At 52.0% G+C, this 16,610-nt stretch overlaps 2 protein-coding genes across 8 annotated transcripts in view; one reads left to right on the top strand and one right to left on the bottom strand.

The window, feature by feature from the left end:
* Nucleotides 1-3,334: 3,334 nt before the first annotated feature.
* Nucleotides 3,335-5,446, top strand: Pgam2 (phosphoglycerate mutase 2). Its single transcript, NM_017328.3, has 3 exons — nucleotides 3,335-3,764; nucleotides 3,860-4,040; nucleotides 5,269-5,446. Exons 1-3 carry the CDS (start codon nucleotides 3,351-3,353, stop codon nucleotides 5,433-5,435), a joined length of 762 nt encoding a protein of 253 aa, NP_059024.1. The 5' UTR covers nucleotides 3,335-3,350; the 3' UTR covers nucleotides 5,436-5,446.
* A 640-nt stretch (nucleotides 5,447-6,086) lies between these two features.
* Dbnl (drebrin-like) overlaps nucleotides 6,087-16,610 on the bottom strand; it is a 15,038-nt gene continuing 4,514 nt past the window's right edge. Inside the window, exons 2-13 of one of the 7 annotated variants that reach the window (NM_001277211.1) lie at nucleotides 16,564-16,610; nucleotides 14,607-14,719; nucleotides 13,896-13,970; nucleotides 11,231-11,377; nucleotides 10,028-10,105; nucleotides 9,676-9,827; nucleotides 9,488-9,548; nucleotides 9,100-9,193; nucleotides 8,710-8,805; nucleotides 8,482-8,591; nucleotides 7,608-7,713; nucleotides 6,087-7,143 (exon numbers count right to left, since the gene is read on the bottom strand). The exon at nucleotides 16,564-16,610 is cut by the window's right edge and continues 9 nt beyond it. In NM_001277211.1, the coding sequence (NP_001264140.1) occupies nucleotides 7,004-7,143; nucleotides 7,608-7,713; nucleotides 8,482-8,591; nucleotides 8,710-8,805; nucleotides 9,100-9,193; nucleotides 9,488-9,548; nucleotides 9,676-9,827; nucleotides 10,028-10,105; nucleotides 11,231-11,377; nucleotides 13,896-13,970; nucleotides 14,607-14,719; nucleotides 16,564-16,610 (1,219 nt within the window). In that variant the 3' untranslated portion in view covers nucleotides 6,087-7,003. Of the gene's footprint in view, nucleotides 7,144-7,607; nucleotides 7,714-8,481; nucleotides 8,592-8,709; nucleotides 8,806-9,099; nucleotides 9,260-9,487; nucleotides 9,549-9,675; nucleotides 9,828-10,027; nucleotides 10,106-11,230; nucleotides 11,378-13,895; nucleotides 13,971-14,606; nucleotides 14,720-16,563 lie in introns of those variants that run through there. The other 6 variants (NM_031352.2, NM_001277212.1, NM_001277213.1 and 3 more) reach the window with 6 other exon arrangements.

Here is a 16,610-nt window from a genome sequence, read left to right as displayed (position 1 = left end):
GGATTGTCTTTGTTAACTTCATCTTCAGATTACTTCTTTTTTTTTTTTTTTTTTTTTTGTTTTGGTTCTTTTTTTTTTTTCGGAGCTGGGGACCGAACCCAGGGCCTTGCGCTTCCTAGGTAAGCACTCTACCACTGAGCTAAATACCCAGCCCCTTCAGATTACTTCTTGCTGGTGGGTAGAAATACAATGGACCTTTGCATCCCTGCAACCTTGGCAAACTCACCCACTCTTTTTTTTTTTTTAAAGATTTATTCATTTATTTTATATATATAAGTATACTGTAGCTGTCTTCAGACACACCAGAAAAGGGCATCAGATCTCTTTACAGATGGTTGTGAACCACCATGTGGTTGCTGGGAATTGAACTCAGGACCTCTGGAAGAGCAGTCGGGGCTCTTAACCAATGAGCCATCTCTCCAGCCCAAACTCACCCACTCTTATGTCTGAGTCCTAGGGTTTTCTGGAGATAAAGCCAAGCTATCTGCACGTGGGAATAATTGTACTTCTTCCTTTCCATCTAGATGTCCTTTAATTGTCCTGGCTTGCACCTCTGTGCTGTGTTGTCTACGGGAGTGCGAGGACCTTGTCTCTCATCTTGGCCTTCATAAGTCTGACGTTAGTTATCACTGTTTGTCCTGGATAGGCTTTTCCAGAAATGACAATGCCAGTCAACTTGACTGTAGTTTGGTAAAGGATGTATGAGGAGGGTCTTGCTTCCTAGTCAGCTATAACCTTCCTCCATGCTGTCCAGAGAGCAGAGGGCACCTTTTATTCCTAGCCTGGAAGTGCTTTTACTATGAAAGTGTTAGATTCATACAATGTATTTTCTGCATATGTTATGATAGTTGTTATATTTTTGCTAAGTAACAAAACCATTTTGATAGATGCTGTAGTCTGAATACATATTTTAACTTTATATTTATGTGTGTATGTGTGTGTGTGGGTTTGTGCACATGAGTGCAGTTCCCACTGAAACCAGAAGAGGGCATCAGATCCCCTGGAACTTGGGTTATAGGTTGAGCTCAGCTGTCGGAATTGAACTGAGGTCTTTCCAAGAGCAGTACAGGCTTCGATCACCACACCTTGCTCTGGCTCCTGTATTTTTAACTAGAGTTCATTAAGTGCACCAGCCAGGTGTGGTAATGCAGATCCTTATGGACCTCTGTGAGTACCAGGTCGGCCAAAGCTACATAGTGAGAGCCTGTCTCTAAAACAACAGGGCTGACAGTGGTGCAAGCCTTTAATCCCAGCTCAGGGAGAGGGGGCAGGGTTAAAGGTATGCACGACTGGGTTCTAAAACGTTTTCAAGCTTATCTTTATTATTTTTAATTGTGGGTGGGAAGTGTGCACATTAGTGCAGGTACCCAGTGAGACCAGACCTGTCAAGTGGCGCTGGAACTAGATACGGGTGTTAGTTGTGGGCTGCCCGATGTGGGTACTGGAGATTGTATCTAGGGCCTCTGGATGTGCCCTTAATTGAGGAGCCATCTCTCCAGCTCTTTAGGGCGATCTGTTTTTTTTTTTTTTTTTTTTTTTTTTTTGGTTCTTTTTTTTTTGGAGCTGGGGACCGAACCCAGGGCTTTGCACTTCCTAGGTAAGCGCTCTACCACTGAGCTAAATCCCCAGCCCCGGGCGATCTGTTTTTTACTGGCACCTCAGCCCAGTATACCCTCTCTGTAGCGCTCACAGCTCAGTCCTTAGTGTTCTCCTAGCTCATCCGAGTGTCATCTGGGGAGCTGTCTCTTCCTGTGCACCCCTCAGAGCGACTGCTCCTCTTGTCCTCCATATCCTATCATGCCCCTTCCTTCCTAGCATCTGGTGCTAGTCATAGCAGGCTTGTCCAGCAGTGGTACTGTCCCAGTCACAGTTAGCTAATACAGTGGGGTTTCTAGTGTGACAAAGGGCAGAGAGACCAGGGATGGGGTCCATGTGCAAGCCTTCTCTGTGTGTTGGGACCAATATGGAGGGTTCCCTGCATACACGCCTATAGGCTCCTGTCACCGACCCATTTTTGTTTTCTGATGGGAGATGTAGAATGCAGGAAGATGTGTGGGGTGATGTCCCCCAAGCTCAAGTGCAGATGTTCTAGACCCCATGCTGCTCATTCCATCTCAACCTATCCCTGGGCCCCTGAGAAGGGATATATGTGCCCTATAACTAATTCAGTGCAGTTGTGTACCTAGATGGTGGGGGCTTGCAGGTACCACGAATCCTATTTTCTTTTCCAAGGTGAGTCTCAGCTTGGAGGGATGAAACTGGTTTGAATGACATCTCAGACTCAACAAGGGAACCCAGGGAGGAGAGTTTTTTTGATCGTTCTGGAAACCACTCCAAGGTGTGAAGGGGTGTGTGTGTGTGTGTGTGTGTGTCCATGTTTCTGCTGTCTGGTGCTGTTCTCCACAAGGCCGGACCTCTCCCCAAAGCCATGGCCTGGTACCCACTCCATTTCTACCATGACTTTTTCTCCTCTGTCTACCAAAGGGCCTTCCTAGTGTGGCTACCTATGGGAGGCAGGAGAGGGCCCTGTGAGGGAGGCAGGTGGTCAGGGGCTTGAAGAGGGCCTCCAACCTAAAAAGTTCTCTACTAAGTTGAGCACGGCAATGCCAATTAGTGGGGTGGGGGTGGGAGTATCCTCGTGGTAAAAGCGTGTGCTCCTTCCCTGTTTAACCAACCCAGCAACACAGACAATGCATGGATACTGAGACAGGCACCTGGGCAGGGAATAGTCATCTGTTGCAGACACACCTATTTATTTATGCATGCACTGACCTCTTTGTGTACACACACACACACACACACACACACACACACACACACACCTCAGCAATAGGCTAAATTTCTTCCTGAGACATGTTTGTGGTTGTCTTAATTGTGTTAAGAGGCTGAAGGGAGAGGCTGCAGCTTGGGTCACACGTTTAAACCCTGTCTTTAAGTATATGTATATATGAGAAATGGCCTTGGAATAGTTATGTTTCTACTGAATCAGGAAAGGGCTGATTGCGATTGAAAGCTGCTGGTGTCAGAGCGTCTCCACCTGGAGAACACCCCCAGGTTTGACCTCTGCCCTTCTCCCTGCTCCAGTTCTGTAGCCCCATGTGGCTTGGCACCCGGTGCCAGCTGGTTACAGACTTGTCATCTGAGCTGATGGTTTTGTGGGACTATTTTTATGTCCAGCTCCTCGGACTACACCCCACCCCCTGTTCTGCCACTGGTTGCCTGCCTCTGCCTGTACCTCCTGGAATGCTGATTGGCAGTTAGGGCTGGAGTGGGGGCTGGGAAGACTGTTATAAAGCCTAAAGGGCTAAGGGAGCAGCTGTCACCTGGAGCTCCTGCGTCCCCTGCCCACCATGGCCACCCACCGCCTAGTAATGGTCCGCCACGGTGAGAGCTCATGGAACCAAGAGAACCGTTTCTGTGGCTGGTTTGATGCAGAACTGAGTGAGAAGGGGGCAGAGGAGGCCAAGCGGGGGGCCACTGCCATCAAAGATGCCAAGATAGAGTTTGACATCTGCTACACGTCGGTGCTGAAGCGGGCTATCCGCACCCTTTGGACCATCCTGGATGTTACGGACCAAATGTGGGTGCCCGTGGTGCGCACCTGGCGCCTCAATGAGCGGCACTATGGAGGTCTCACGGGCCTCAATAAGGCTGAGACGGCTGCAAAGCATGGGGAGGAGCAGGTGAAGATCTGGAGGCGTTCCTTTGACACCCCGCCACCACCTATGGACGAGAAACACAACTACTACGCCTCCATCAGCAAGGTGGGCCAGGTGCTGGGAAGGTGTAAGGTTGGGAGCCCAGGGTGGGAGGGCTACCCAGTAAACAAACAGAAATGTTCCCGTCCCCTTGTCCCCAGGATCGGCGCTATGCAGGCTTGAAGCCTGAGGAGCTGCCTACCTGTGAGAGCCTCAAGGACACCATTGCCCGGGCTCTGCCCTTCTGGAATGAGGAGATCGCACCTAAGATTAAGGCTGGCAAGAGAGTCCTTATTGCAGCCCATGGGAACAGCCTTCGAGGCATTGTGAAGCATCTGGAAGGTGAGGCCCGCTCTCAGGAAAGATGCGAGACAGAAATCACTGAAGTAGATTTGTTTCAGTTATTTCACAGATATCAGGGTTTCAAAATTTGACTGCGGAATACTGTGTTGTTCTATTTCCAGTACGGAGAGGGCTCTATGACAAGGGTGGTGAATTTAGTCAGCACAGCACGGCTGGGCCACCCCATGGAAGTTGACTATAGGTAGAGCAAGCTTCAGGCACCCACTGGGGAAACAGGCCAGAGCTCTAGGTATTAATGCCAAATATTGGCTTGCTCAACCAAGCCACTTGAGCTGTTATAACTCTTGGGATCTCTCCTGGTGCTACCTGCGTTCTTTTTCTCTTGATAGTTGATGTACACAGTGTCTTAGTTGAAGATTCTTTTGCCTCAGGTGTGGGCTACAATACATAGTCCATCCACGCACACACACAAAGCTGACACATCATGTATCCTCCTTCCCCTGCCCCCCCCAACCCCATGCTTCTCTAGGCAAAAACAGCTGAGTGCAGAGATACAGAGCTACTTAAAATCTCAGGCGTGTAGTGGTGCTCTGGCTAAAGAGCCAAGGCTGAAAGACAGGCCTGGAAGGGGGGCATAGCGGTGCATGGAGGTTACCAATTATGGTCCCAACTGGGTCTTAGACACCGAAGTCTATATTAGATTCTGGATGACCTTTAGACTTGCTGGGCTCCTAAGAAAGGGTTGGAGTGATCCACTTCTCCAGCTCCTAGCAGTGGCAGGAGGGTGATGCCCCTCCTCCCTTGGCCGTGACCTGGGAAAGAGGTAGGCGTGTGCTCCCAACGCCCAGGGAACATTCCCAGGGCCTCCTTGTTAGGGGTGGGGTGATGGTAATAGGGAAGGTTGAGCTGCTGCTATTCCAGGCAGGGGCTGCAGGAGCAGGCAGTGGGTCAGGTTTCCTGTTCCTCCCCAGTTCAGAATTTAGAAGCTCTAGAAACCAGATGTCATTCCTCCAAACCTTCTTTAGCCTAGCCAATTCCCGCTGTACTGAGAGTATGTGTGGGCACTCAGGTCACAGCTATTCATGGAGGACATTCTTGTCTTTCTGTTGGGCTGTCTGTAGCCAGGTATCCCTTAACCTTTAGGCACCTTTCTGTGGCCTTGCTCTCAGGGATGGGTTAACTGCCAGCACCCCAGGCCCATGACCCACAAAGGTCACTTCTGTATGAACTGAACGGAAGGGGCTAAAACAGTGTTACTCTACTTCAGGGATGTCAGACCAGGCCATCATGGAACTGAATCTGCCCACCGGAATCCCCATTGTGTATGAGCTGAACCAGGAGCTGAAGCCCACCAAGCCCATGAGGTTCCTGGGAGACGAAGAGACAGTTCGGAAGGCCATGGAGGCTGTGGCTGCCCAGGGAAAGGCAAAGTGAGAGTGGGCGGGGCAATAAAGTCACTTCTGCACAGCCACGGTCGGTATGGCCAGGTTTGGTCCACCCAGGCCAACAGGACCTCCTTGGTCCAGGGTTACAGCTATCCCCAAGTCACCATGTAGAGGCAAAGCCCAGCACCCATCCCAGGCTACTGGGCATGAATCCAGACCTTGCACACCCTTTGTAGTGTGACCCACCCCTGTAGTGGTCCCAGGGTTATGGAATCACTTGGTTCTATGAGGGACAAAAGCAATGGGATCTGGCCTTCTCCCCAAGGAACAGGAAGTACAGCTCCCGGCCAGCTTCCTTCAGGGTGGTTTTGTGCTATCCCTGTGACCTCTGAAGTGGCATACTAAGTGTACCTTCAGGGCAAGACAAGCCTGCAACAGCTTAAGTTCACAGGGCCTCCATGGCCTGTTATCACCACGGTGCCTAAAGGACAAGCAGAAGATGGGGAGGAGGAGGTTTGACAGCTGCCCGAGGTCAGGGCCTTCCTGGTGCATTTCCACTCCAGGCTGCTGGTGGGTAAATGTGGGCGTTAAGCCTGTCCACGCAACATCTCCAGGCAGATGAGCGCTGGATCATGTCACAAAGGTTCCTGGAAATACTGTAGCAGTGGCCTCTTCTGAACTGACAAGCACACACAAAGGCTCCAACATCAGTTATATCATTTATACCCCTGTTAACCCTGGCTGTCCAGGAACAGTGAAGACCAGGCTGGGCTTGTGGCCTTGAACTCAGAGACCCACCTGCCTCTGCCTCTCCCTCGTGAGTGCAGCCATGAGCTAGCTACCATTCCTGCTCACTTATGCTTCCTGGAGGAGGCTACACAGTCTGACACACGTGTGCACGCTCAGGTGTGGTGTGGGCTTAGACTTCTTCCCCACTCAGGTCACAGTGGGGCAGATGGGCTGTGGGCCTCACCACACGGCTTAGACTCATCCACCAGAGGGGCGGAGCCAGGGTATAGGACGCACCAGATGAACCACATGACGCATGTCTTTGACTTTGCACATTCCCAGAGACGGAAGCTTGCTCATCCCAGCCCCCCTTCCCACAGCACAGACACAGGGATAGGAAAGGAGGGAAGCCTCCGGTAAGAAAACCTCCCTGCTGTCAGAACCGTCAAGGTCTACTCTGACTTTGGTCAAGATTTCACTGAAAGCAATTCTCTTTTAAGTTCATGATCTCCAAGAGCTTTTCTAAACAGCTGCAGCTGCTGCCCTTAGAAGCCACACAGAAAGACAGACAAATGTACAGTGTGGCCCCGGATGTCCAATGTCTCAGTGCGGATGTCCCTGGACAGAGGCCATCCAGAGCTGGTCACAGGTTAAGCCTGGCTCAGTATGCCATTCCCACTGGAGTCAAGTGTAAGGCTGGCAGAAGGGCCTAGAGGCTGCGGTAAGCATTTGGGGGAGCAGTGGGAGCTGCTATATCTGGGGTAACAGGAGCACTCAGGGCAGAGGAAGCCTTGTCCTCACTCAAGTCCCATTTCTGGAACAGTGCCGAACATTAACTCTTAGGCAACAAGGAAGCCACTTGTGGTAGAGAAGGACAACAGACCTCGCTCACTCTATGAGCTCCACATAGTTGGCAGGAAACATGCCAAAGTGGCCGTCAGGCCCATAGCCACGCCACCAGCCTTCGTCAATCACCTCGATGCCTGTGATTAGGTTCTCAGGGTCAAAGGAGATCTCCGTGTCGTCAGCTGCAGGAAGGGAAGTCAAGGCATGGCATTTCAGGGCCCTGCTATCCCCTCACCTGTCCCCAGGGAGGCCTGTCTTTTCTGCTGTAAAGGTCAGAAACTCCGTTTCCTCCTCACAAATGAACCTGAAGTCAGTGTGACTGAGGCCACCTCTCAAGGCACAGCCTGTTCCAGAGCATGCCTGTAAAAGGCAGCGCCACAACCCCCAGCCCATTCCCCAAGGCCTCCCCCTGGAAGACCAGGAGCCACTGTGCAGGACTCCCCTCTGATGAGACCTGAAAGGTACAGAGGTCCCTGACCACAGATGCTGAGCAGCTAGCTGGAGGCACACTGCTCCAAGGCCATTCCTACTGCCAGGGCTTTCACCTCAGACATCCTCTAGAGATGACCTCCATGAAGCCCCCTACACATTCTTGTCCCCTAATCTCAGCTTCCGTGACTTGTGATGGGCAAGTGGGGGATCTTACCTGCCTGGTAGTCGTACAAGGCCCGAGCGCACAGTCCTTGCCCACTGAGGTCCTGGCTCTGCATGTAGTTGTCAATGTGTCCGGAGCCAGCCCCTGGCTGCTGGACCTGTCAGAATGTGAAAAAGATGGCGCCACTCTAGACTCCGCCTTCTCCCAAGGTCAGGGTAAGCTGGAGGCTGAGGCAAGGGCACAGGACGCAGGAGGGCTTTCGGGGCTGGGGGCTGTGCTGCCTGATCTGTGCAGCACAGCTCTCATCTGGAAGGTACAGAAGTGCAGGGCAGCAAACAACTGAGGAGCTCTGGGCATCTCAACATCGATCAACACCTCCAAGTACAGCATGGCTCCAAGGCAAACAAGAGCGCACTCACTAGCAGGCTGCTTCCTACCCTGCTCCAGGCCTCGGCCTCCATCATCCACGCCACAAAACAAACAAAATGATGTTCTGCATGGGTGCCAGCCTGCACTCAAGGAGCTGTGTCCAGAGCTCTCCAGCTGAAGGCCATGGGGATCTTGTCTTTAAGAAGAAGTAAGGGGCGGTGGGGGTGGGGAGCTGGAGAGATGGCTCAGGGGTTAAGAGCACGGACTGCTCTTCCAGAGGTCCTGAGTTCAATTCCAAGCAACCACATGGTGGCTCACAACCATCTGTAATGGGATCTGACGCCCTCTTCTGGTGTGTCTGAAGACAGTGTCAATGTACTTATATAGAATAAGTAAATCTTTAAAAACAAAAACAAAAACAATAACAAAACAAAACCCCAACAACAAAAAACCGAACCCAAACCAAACAAACAAAACAACCCCATGCCTAGTACCCTACGGTGTGCCACAGGAAACTCAGGCTGATGTCTACCCCCATCCTGCGTCAGGGACCCACCGGTGGTGGTTCCTCGTACAGGGTCTCCTGCTCGGAGGGCACTTCATATGTAGGTTCATCGTCTGTCTGGGCTGAGGGCGGAGTGCTGGGTGCCAGCTCCTCGCAGACACCTGCGGCAAAGGAATAGCAGGGTGTGATCTTCTTCCAGCCGCACTCCCCTTCTCAAGCATCCCTCCCCCCAGGCACCCCTCCCCTCCAGGCTACGCAAGGGCCGTTACAAAGTCTTGCCTGCTGCAGGCCGTGACACAGGAGAAGTGGGCTCTCGGCCATAGGAAGCTTCTGGTTGAGTGAACTGCTTCTGCAGGAAGGGGCTCCTCAGCTTGCCTGAAAAGTCCAGCAAACACCTCAAGCCTCACAGCAGACACACAGACCCATGTAGGTGTCTGGAGTAGGGCCCTGGCTCCGGGGAAGGAGCCCAGAGTATGAGACCATGGTAAGAATCTGTGAGCAGAGTTCTTTGGTGGTCAGAATGGTGCAGAATGGCCATATTGCAGGACATGAGGGGACTCTAGGTGGCTCTCCTTACTTATCCTCTGTCACCCTTTAACACATGCATCGGAGGCCCCTGGCTTCCCCTCAGTCCACCCCGCTGTAAGGCAGGCCCAGAGGAGGTCTCACCTGGCTGAGAGCTGGAGACAGAGGTGGTGGACATAGCCCTTTCCTTCTGCTTGAAAATCTCCCGTGGGTGTGGGGCCTGCTGCCCAGCAGACTCCTGGGAGAAGCACAGAGCATGCCTTAACCCCGATTGCTCCTACCTCAGGAAGCAGGCCCTCAAGCTCTGTCAAGAATGTATGGGGTGATGTAGTGTGGGGACCAGGAACCAGAGGACCTGACCGGGCCTCTCCCCAGAGCTTCTGTCCTGGCTTCCCCCACTGGTTCCCTGACGAAGGGCAGAGATGTGCCTCAGGCTAAGCCTCCAATCCAAGATCAAGGATTTCACCAAGTGGCCAAGACAGATCCAAACCAGCAAGCTCCCAGGTCCAGGACGAGAAGTCTCAAGACTCACCCATTCCTGTCTGCTCCTTGAAACCACCTCTTGCTCCAGTTCACCTGTCCTGCTGGAAGGGCTGAAATTAGAGGAGCTGAGGTCCCTCAGGAGCTCCTCGTGCCGTTCCCTCAGTGGCCCTGCCTCTCAGCACAGGCAAGCATCTGGGGACGGCTGTAACCACTTGCCCCAGTGCAGGGTGGGCTCACCTTGGGGGTCCAGCTGATCTGTGCTGTTCCTGGTAGCGTTGTTCCCGTCGGGCAGCCTCCTGCAGCTCCCGCTCCCGCCGCTCCTCCTCCAGCCGCTGCTTCTCCTCTTCAGCCCGCCGCTTCTCCTCCAGGCGGCGGTTCTCCTCCTCCTTCTGCAGGAGGAACTGCTTGCTCAGCCACGTGCAGCCAGCCCCTCTGCCTGAGCCCCTGCCAGGGACTTTGTCAAGGAAGGGACACTGTAGCCCACCGTGCCCTGTGACTTAACTTACATGTGCCTTCAGTTTAACTAGTCATAAAGGATAATGCCCAGAAAGCTGCCTGTCAGTGTGCCTCTCCCGCTACCAGCACTCACCTCAGCTTTGGCCCAGAAGTTATCCTTGCCAACTCTCTTGATCTCAGACACGGCATTGGTCTTCTGGTACACAGAGCCCTAGAGACGACACAGTACACGCTAGAGGTCTGGCGCCATGTGGAAGGTCACGCATGCGATAGGGCAGGATAAAGGGGGTTTGCCAGCTCTAGAGGGAGGTGAAAGCTACTAGGACTGCACCTGGAAGGCTCAAGGGAGCCTGGCCTACCACTCACAAGGAGACACAGCAAGATGTTCAGAAAAAAGTCTAGGAGCATCCAAGAGGCTGAGGCAGAAGGTTCTTGAGTTCAAGGCCAGCCTGGCCTATGGAGTAAGTTCCTGTCTCAAAAATACAAAACAAGAGCTGGAAAGATGACTCAGCTGCTTAGAGCACTCACTGCTCTCGCAGAGGACCAGGTTCAGTGCCCAGCACCCACATGGAGTAACCTTTTTAACTTCAGTTCCAGAGACTCCTGCACCCCTTTTGTTCTCTGCAGGCACGGCACACATGTAGTGCACATACATATGTAAGCAGTCAAAACACCCATACACATAACATACAAATACATCTGAAAGACAAAAGCCCGGGGAAACCACCTGGCAAGGGTATGGTGTCCTGAGAACACTGGGTATATGTGCAAATGTGTGTGTCTCTGGTGGAGACTGGTCCTTGTTGATGGGCACAGGAGAGGATTTTTATCCTAGACTCCTGGCAGCTCTAAAGCAGGCTGCTCCCGACAGCTGACAGCTGACAGCATCCCGGAGAATCACCATGGATCCCAACTGTATGACTAACAAGTGCTGTGCGGCCATGAGCTCCACATAATGCCAGAAATGCATGCCTGTGTGGTTTTAGGTTCCACAACAAAGCCACCAGACGTCCTCCACAATGGCCACTACCAGAGGCCATCCAAGGCATGCTGACGCTGTAGCCCTTGTAGGCTCTCTCAGCTGTAGACAGTTGCTGAAGGGCCTTTGCCAAGCCAGTGGGTTGGTGCCCACCAGGGCTTAGGATTACCCTCTGAAGATGCCAGGCAGGAGGACTTAGTTACCTAGACATTAGAAACGCCATTTCTTTCTTTCTTTTTTTTTTTTTTTCTCTTTTTTTCGGAGCTGGGGACCGAACCCAGGGCCTTGCACTTGCTAGGCAGAAACTCCATTTCTGATCCCTGTTCTCAGGCATGGAGAAAGGTGGGCAGCACTCACCACTGGGGCCTGAGGCCCCACATCCTGGAAGCAGCTGCTTTCCTTATGGAAGCTGTAATTAGCCCCAGAAGCCTTGGCAACCTTCTCCATGATGCACTCAGGCTCCACATCTTCCTCAGCCCGTGCGTTGATGGTCACATGGGCACCCTAGAACACAAGCAGCTCTTACAGCATAAGCTTTGCAAATTCAGGAGAGCAGCACAGGCCACTGCTGCACACAAGACTCATGTCAGGAGACACTGGGCCTTGCTCTCCCAAGCCATGGATTACTCCCCAACACTGCGGGAGCTGAGGACTGAACCCAGGGCCTTGCACTTCTAGGCAAGTGCTCTACCACTGAACTAAATCCCTAATCCCTCCCAGCCCTGGATCTTATACAGTTCCTGATGCCAGGGCCCCACACTCTGCAGCTGTGGATGTTATACAGCTCCTGCTGCATTCACACCAGGCCCTGCTCTCCCCACCTGCATGTTATACAGCTCCTGCTGCATTCACACCAGGCCCTGCTCTCCCCACCTGCATGTTATACAGCTCCTGCTGAGTTCACACCAGGCCCTGCTCTCCCCACCTGCATGTTATACAGCTCCTGCTGAGTTCACACCAGGCCCTGCTCTCCCCACCTGCATGTTATACAGCTCCTGCTGAGTTCACACCAGGCCCTGCTCTCCCCACCTGGATGTCATACAGCTCCTGCTGAGTTCACACCAGGCCCTGCTCTCCCCACCTGCATGTTATACAGCTCCTGCTGAGTTCACACCAGGCCCTGCTCTCCCCACCTGGATGTCATATAGCTCCTGCTGAGTTCACACCAGGCCCTGCTCTCCCCACCTGCATGTTATACAGCTCCTGCTGAGTTCACACCAGGCCCTGCTCTCCCCACCTGCATGTTATACAGCTCCTGCTGAGTTCACACCAGGCCCTGCTCTCCCCACCTGGATGTCATACAGCTCCTGCTGAGTTCACACCAGGCCCTGCTCTCCCCACCTGCATGTTATACAGCTCCTGCTGAGTTCACACCAGGCCCTGCTCTCCCCACCTGCATGTCATACAGCTCCTGCTGAGTTCACACCAGGCCCTGCTCTCCCCACCTGCATGTCATACAGCTCCTGCTGAGTTCACACCAGGCCCTGCTCTCCCCACCTGGATGTCATACAGCTCCTGCTGAGTTCACACCAGGCCCTGCTCTCCCCACCTGCATGTTATACAGCTCCTGCTGAGTTCAATACATGCTCAGGCACCTTCTATCTCTTCCTTTCTGGGTAGCTGACCAGTGACCTCATAAACTGTTATTATACATCTAACATGTGTGGAAGCTCACTGAGGATGCAGTACCAGAGTACTTGCCTAGTTAACACTTGAGAAGATATCTTCGATCTCTCCACTGCAAAAACCTTAAAACTTAATTAAAAGCTTAGAAGCTTCTGTCACCCACCAGATGGAAGGACTAAGGTATGTCATGTAGGCAGAAACTGAAGCCAGTCTCAAGTTTTCTTGGCAGTAACCAAGGAAATGCAAAAAGTCATCTGAAAACTTGAGTTATAAATTGTGATAAAAATGTCTTGGAAATTGGAAAAAAAATACAGCTGTAGCATGAATGACAATGGTTGTAATAATGGGCAGGAAAGGAATGCATCAGAGGATACATGGGGTGTCAGAGGATACATGGGGTGTCAGAGGATATATGGGGCGTCAGAGGATACATGGGGCGTCAGAGGATACATGGGGCGTCAGAGGATACATGGGGCGTCAGAGGATACATGGGGCGTCAGAGGATACATGGGGCGTCAGAGGATACATGGGGCGTCAGAGGATACATGGGGTGTCAGAGATACATGGGGCGTCAGAGGATACATGGGGTGTCAGAGGATACATGGGGTGTCAGAGGATACATGGGGCGTCAGAGGATACATGGGGCGTCAGAGGATACATGGGGCGTCAGAGGATACATGGGGTGTCAGAGGATACATGGAGTGTCAGAGGATACATGGGGTGTCAGAGGATACATGGGGTGTCAGAGGATACATGGGGCGTCAGAGGGATACATGGGGCATCAGAGGGATACATGGGCATCAGAGGGATACATGGGGCGTCAGAGGGATACATGGGGTGTCAGAGAGACACATGGGGCATCAGAGAGATACATGGGGCATCAGAGGATACATGGGGCAGGGCATTGGCAGCTTGTTCCCTCCTCCAAGTCTAGCTGCTGCTTAAATAGCCCCTTTCTCTTTTTTGTTTTTAGTTTTATGAGGCAAGAGATCTCACTGTGCAGCTCTAGCTGGCCTGGAACTCAAAGAATCTGGCTGCCTCAGCCTTCTGCATGCTGAAAGTAAAGGTTTGAGTCACTATACCATTGCTGCTAAACCACTCAGACAGCGCACCCATAACAAACCAGAATGCAGGGCTCAGCGCCCCGGCACTCCATCAGTGCTGGAGTGGTCCTTACCTTGCCCACGCTGAGCCAGCTAGAGGTGGCTCTGCCCATTCCCTGCTGTCCAGACAGAACATTGGTTACAGCCCTGCTCCTGATCCCATCCCCTGCTGTCCAGACAGAACATTGGTTACAGCCCTGCTCCTGATCCCAGTCCTTTTCCAGTTCACCTGGCCCGAGAATCTATAGTACTGGATCTTGCAAGGTCCCTGCAGGTCTCGGCCCAGTTCCTACCTTTAGGAAGTTGGCCATGGTGCTGACGTGGTTGGCACATGCTCCTTTTCGCACATCATTCACACCCTCGCCTGTCTGCAACACAAGCACAAACTGCGTGAACCAGGCCTCCTCCAAAGCCACTTCCTGGCCCATATTTCCCAGGAACCCAACAGTTTCCCTATCTCTCCTAAGAGGTACTCCCTAGTCCCTACTCCCAACTCCCAGCCAAAGCCAAAGCCATTCTCCCAAATGAGTCACACAGATGAGATCACTCCTCGTACTTCCCAAAGAGCTCAGGATGTTCTTCGAGAAGTATGGTTGCTGACTTCCCCTGTGGGAGCATTTCTCAAACATTCCTGATCCCCAACTAGGGGGATACATTCTGTTGGAGCTCCTATCGCTACCCTCCTAATGCTCCTGAACGCATCCTTAGACCCTCTGCTCCATCAGAGCCATCTCTGGGAAGGGGACAGGGTGGGGGTTTTTAATCATTTCTATTCCATTCTGCAGGAAACCATTCTGGGCTTGGAGGGGGAAGCCCAAGCAAAGCCATTTATTCCTCAGTTCACGATGTGAACAGAAGTCTGCTCTGCCCATTCACCCACTTACAAGTAACGGGTCTATCGACCTGCTGAATGGTGTAGTAAAACACTCTGTTCCCAAGATTCAGGTGAAGGAAAGCAGACAAAGGACTTCCCCAATGGCATCAAAGGAGCTGAATTCACATACCCAGTTGATGAGGACAAACTTGGGCAGGCCAGAGTTGGGGTCCTTCACCCTGCAGAAGGCGTACATCACCTTCCCGCTGTTGAGCTCCTCCACCAGCTCCTCCAGGCCTCCCTCTGCAGAGTCACAAGAAGGCTCAGAGGCAGCCTGCACCCCTGCTCACTGGTGCCTGGGCCACTTCTACATCAATGCTCACCCCACCTGTCTCAGAATCATTCTGGGACCCAGGTTTAAACTCAAACTCCTGATCTTGCTCCCTCTTGTTCTCCCCCCCCTCTTTATCTCTCCCCACTCTTCCCCCTTTGTCCCTTCTCTCTCCATTCCCCTCCCTCCTTCTCTCCACGTGCTCATGGCCGGCCTCTACCCTTCTATTTCTTTACTTCTCCCTCTCTCTCTTTCTCTGCCCTACTACCCTCTTAAATCCCATCCCCATGTCCTGAATGAACTCTATTCTATACCAAAAAATAAAATAAAATAAAACTCCTAAGGAAGAACTTGCAGCTCAGTGGTAGAGTGCCTGGCTAGCATATGTTAGGTCCTGGTTTATTCTCCAGCACCACAAAATAATAAGCAAATAAATAAATTAATATACAACCAGATTCTTGGGCCTCAACCCCACTCAGCTGATTTAGTAGAGTTGTTGGGACACAAGAAAGTGCACTTCTGACCAGCATGTTAGGTGACTTTTTGTTTTTACCCACAATAAGGTTTTCTGTTTGTTTTTTTTAAACGACTTCTCTAAACTGAGAAGGGACTGTCTTTTTAAATTGCTATTTCTATTATATTTATCTTTTCTTTTTCTTTCTTTTCTTTTTTTAAAATGCTTATCCAAATTTTTTACCCAATTAGTTCAACTCACATTCTTGGCTGGGGTCAGGATGAGCTGCCCTAAGCTAGTCTTCCTGACACTGCTTCACTCTCTAGTCCTCCCAGGCCACAGTAGACACAGCAGAAGCTAGGTCAGGCATTTCAGCTCAGGGCTCCACAGAACCCGGGGCAGGCAGCATTCCGATGAGCAACAGAGCCCTGCTTTGTGCCGGCAGGAAGCTAGGAATGCTGATATCTGCAACTCGCTGGCACCTACCATGTCACATGAAATGACCATTTGGTGGCAATTCTAGAAAGAGGATGTATCAGCAGGAATAGCTCACAGTGGAAAGGGACTTTTCAATCAACAACAGTAACTAAGACCACACTCTCATTTGCTGAGCAGAGAGCATGTTCTGGGCATCCACTTGAAGCTGGGAGTAGAGGTTAGGTGGGCCCCACGGACAGTCACGCTAGCCTCAAGCAAGGGAAAGAGTCAAGGGTTTCGGCTGACAGGTCTGTCTCATATCTCAGGTATGTCTGGATCAGCGGACTTGCCACTTTATCCCTGTGGAGGACAAAAGTACTTCTTCTGTCTTTCTGCACAGACACTAGACCACCAAATCAAGGTCCTCACGACCACTTCCAGCAGCACTGCCTCTCCCTAATGAGGGTTGGGCCCTTGGGTATAGCTGCCCAAGACCAAGGCAGGGCAGAATCAGAGAACATGGACGTAGACCTTCACCTGCATCAGCTTCAAGGCTGGCGTCCTCGACGGTGCAGTCCCCTGGACAAGGAAGGGCTGCTCATGACCTGGGAAGCTGGCCCAGCCAGAGAAGAATGTTTTCACTAACAAACACGTGGACTGCAACAGTGTATCATGACTGACATAGCTCTGGCCCTGGTCCTGGTTGATGCTGGCCCTCATACAGATCAGGAGTAGCCCTTAGTGGAACCGACTTGGCATCAGGTCTGCAGGAAAACTCAACTGGGGGAGGAAGCATCACTGCAGCTGAGCTGGAGGAAGGAGGTGCCTGTGTACCTGAGTCCCTTCTCCCATGATGGCTTGAACATCAACTGAGGTGGCCCAGAGTTAGGCGCACTTCTCCCCGTGTCATCTCACTACGATACTGTTGTTTGGGTTCATACTCACCCCCTGTGCCAGCCACACGGATGTCATTGCTGTTGCCTTCATAGGTA

Source organism: Rattus norvegicus, chromosome 14 (assembly GCF_036323735.1).
Source record: "Rattus norvegicus strain BN/NHsdMcwi chromosome 14, GRCr8, whole genome shotgun sequence".
NCBI lineage: Eukaryota > Metazoa > Chordata > Mammalia > Rodentia > Muridae > Rattus > Rattus norvegicus.
The sequence above is the reverse complement of the archived record's forward strand: the minus strand, read 5'-3'. Positions and strand labels throughout refer to the sequence as shown.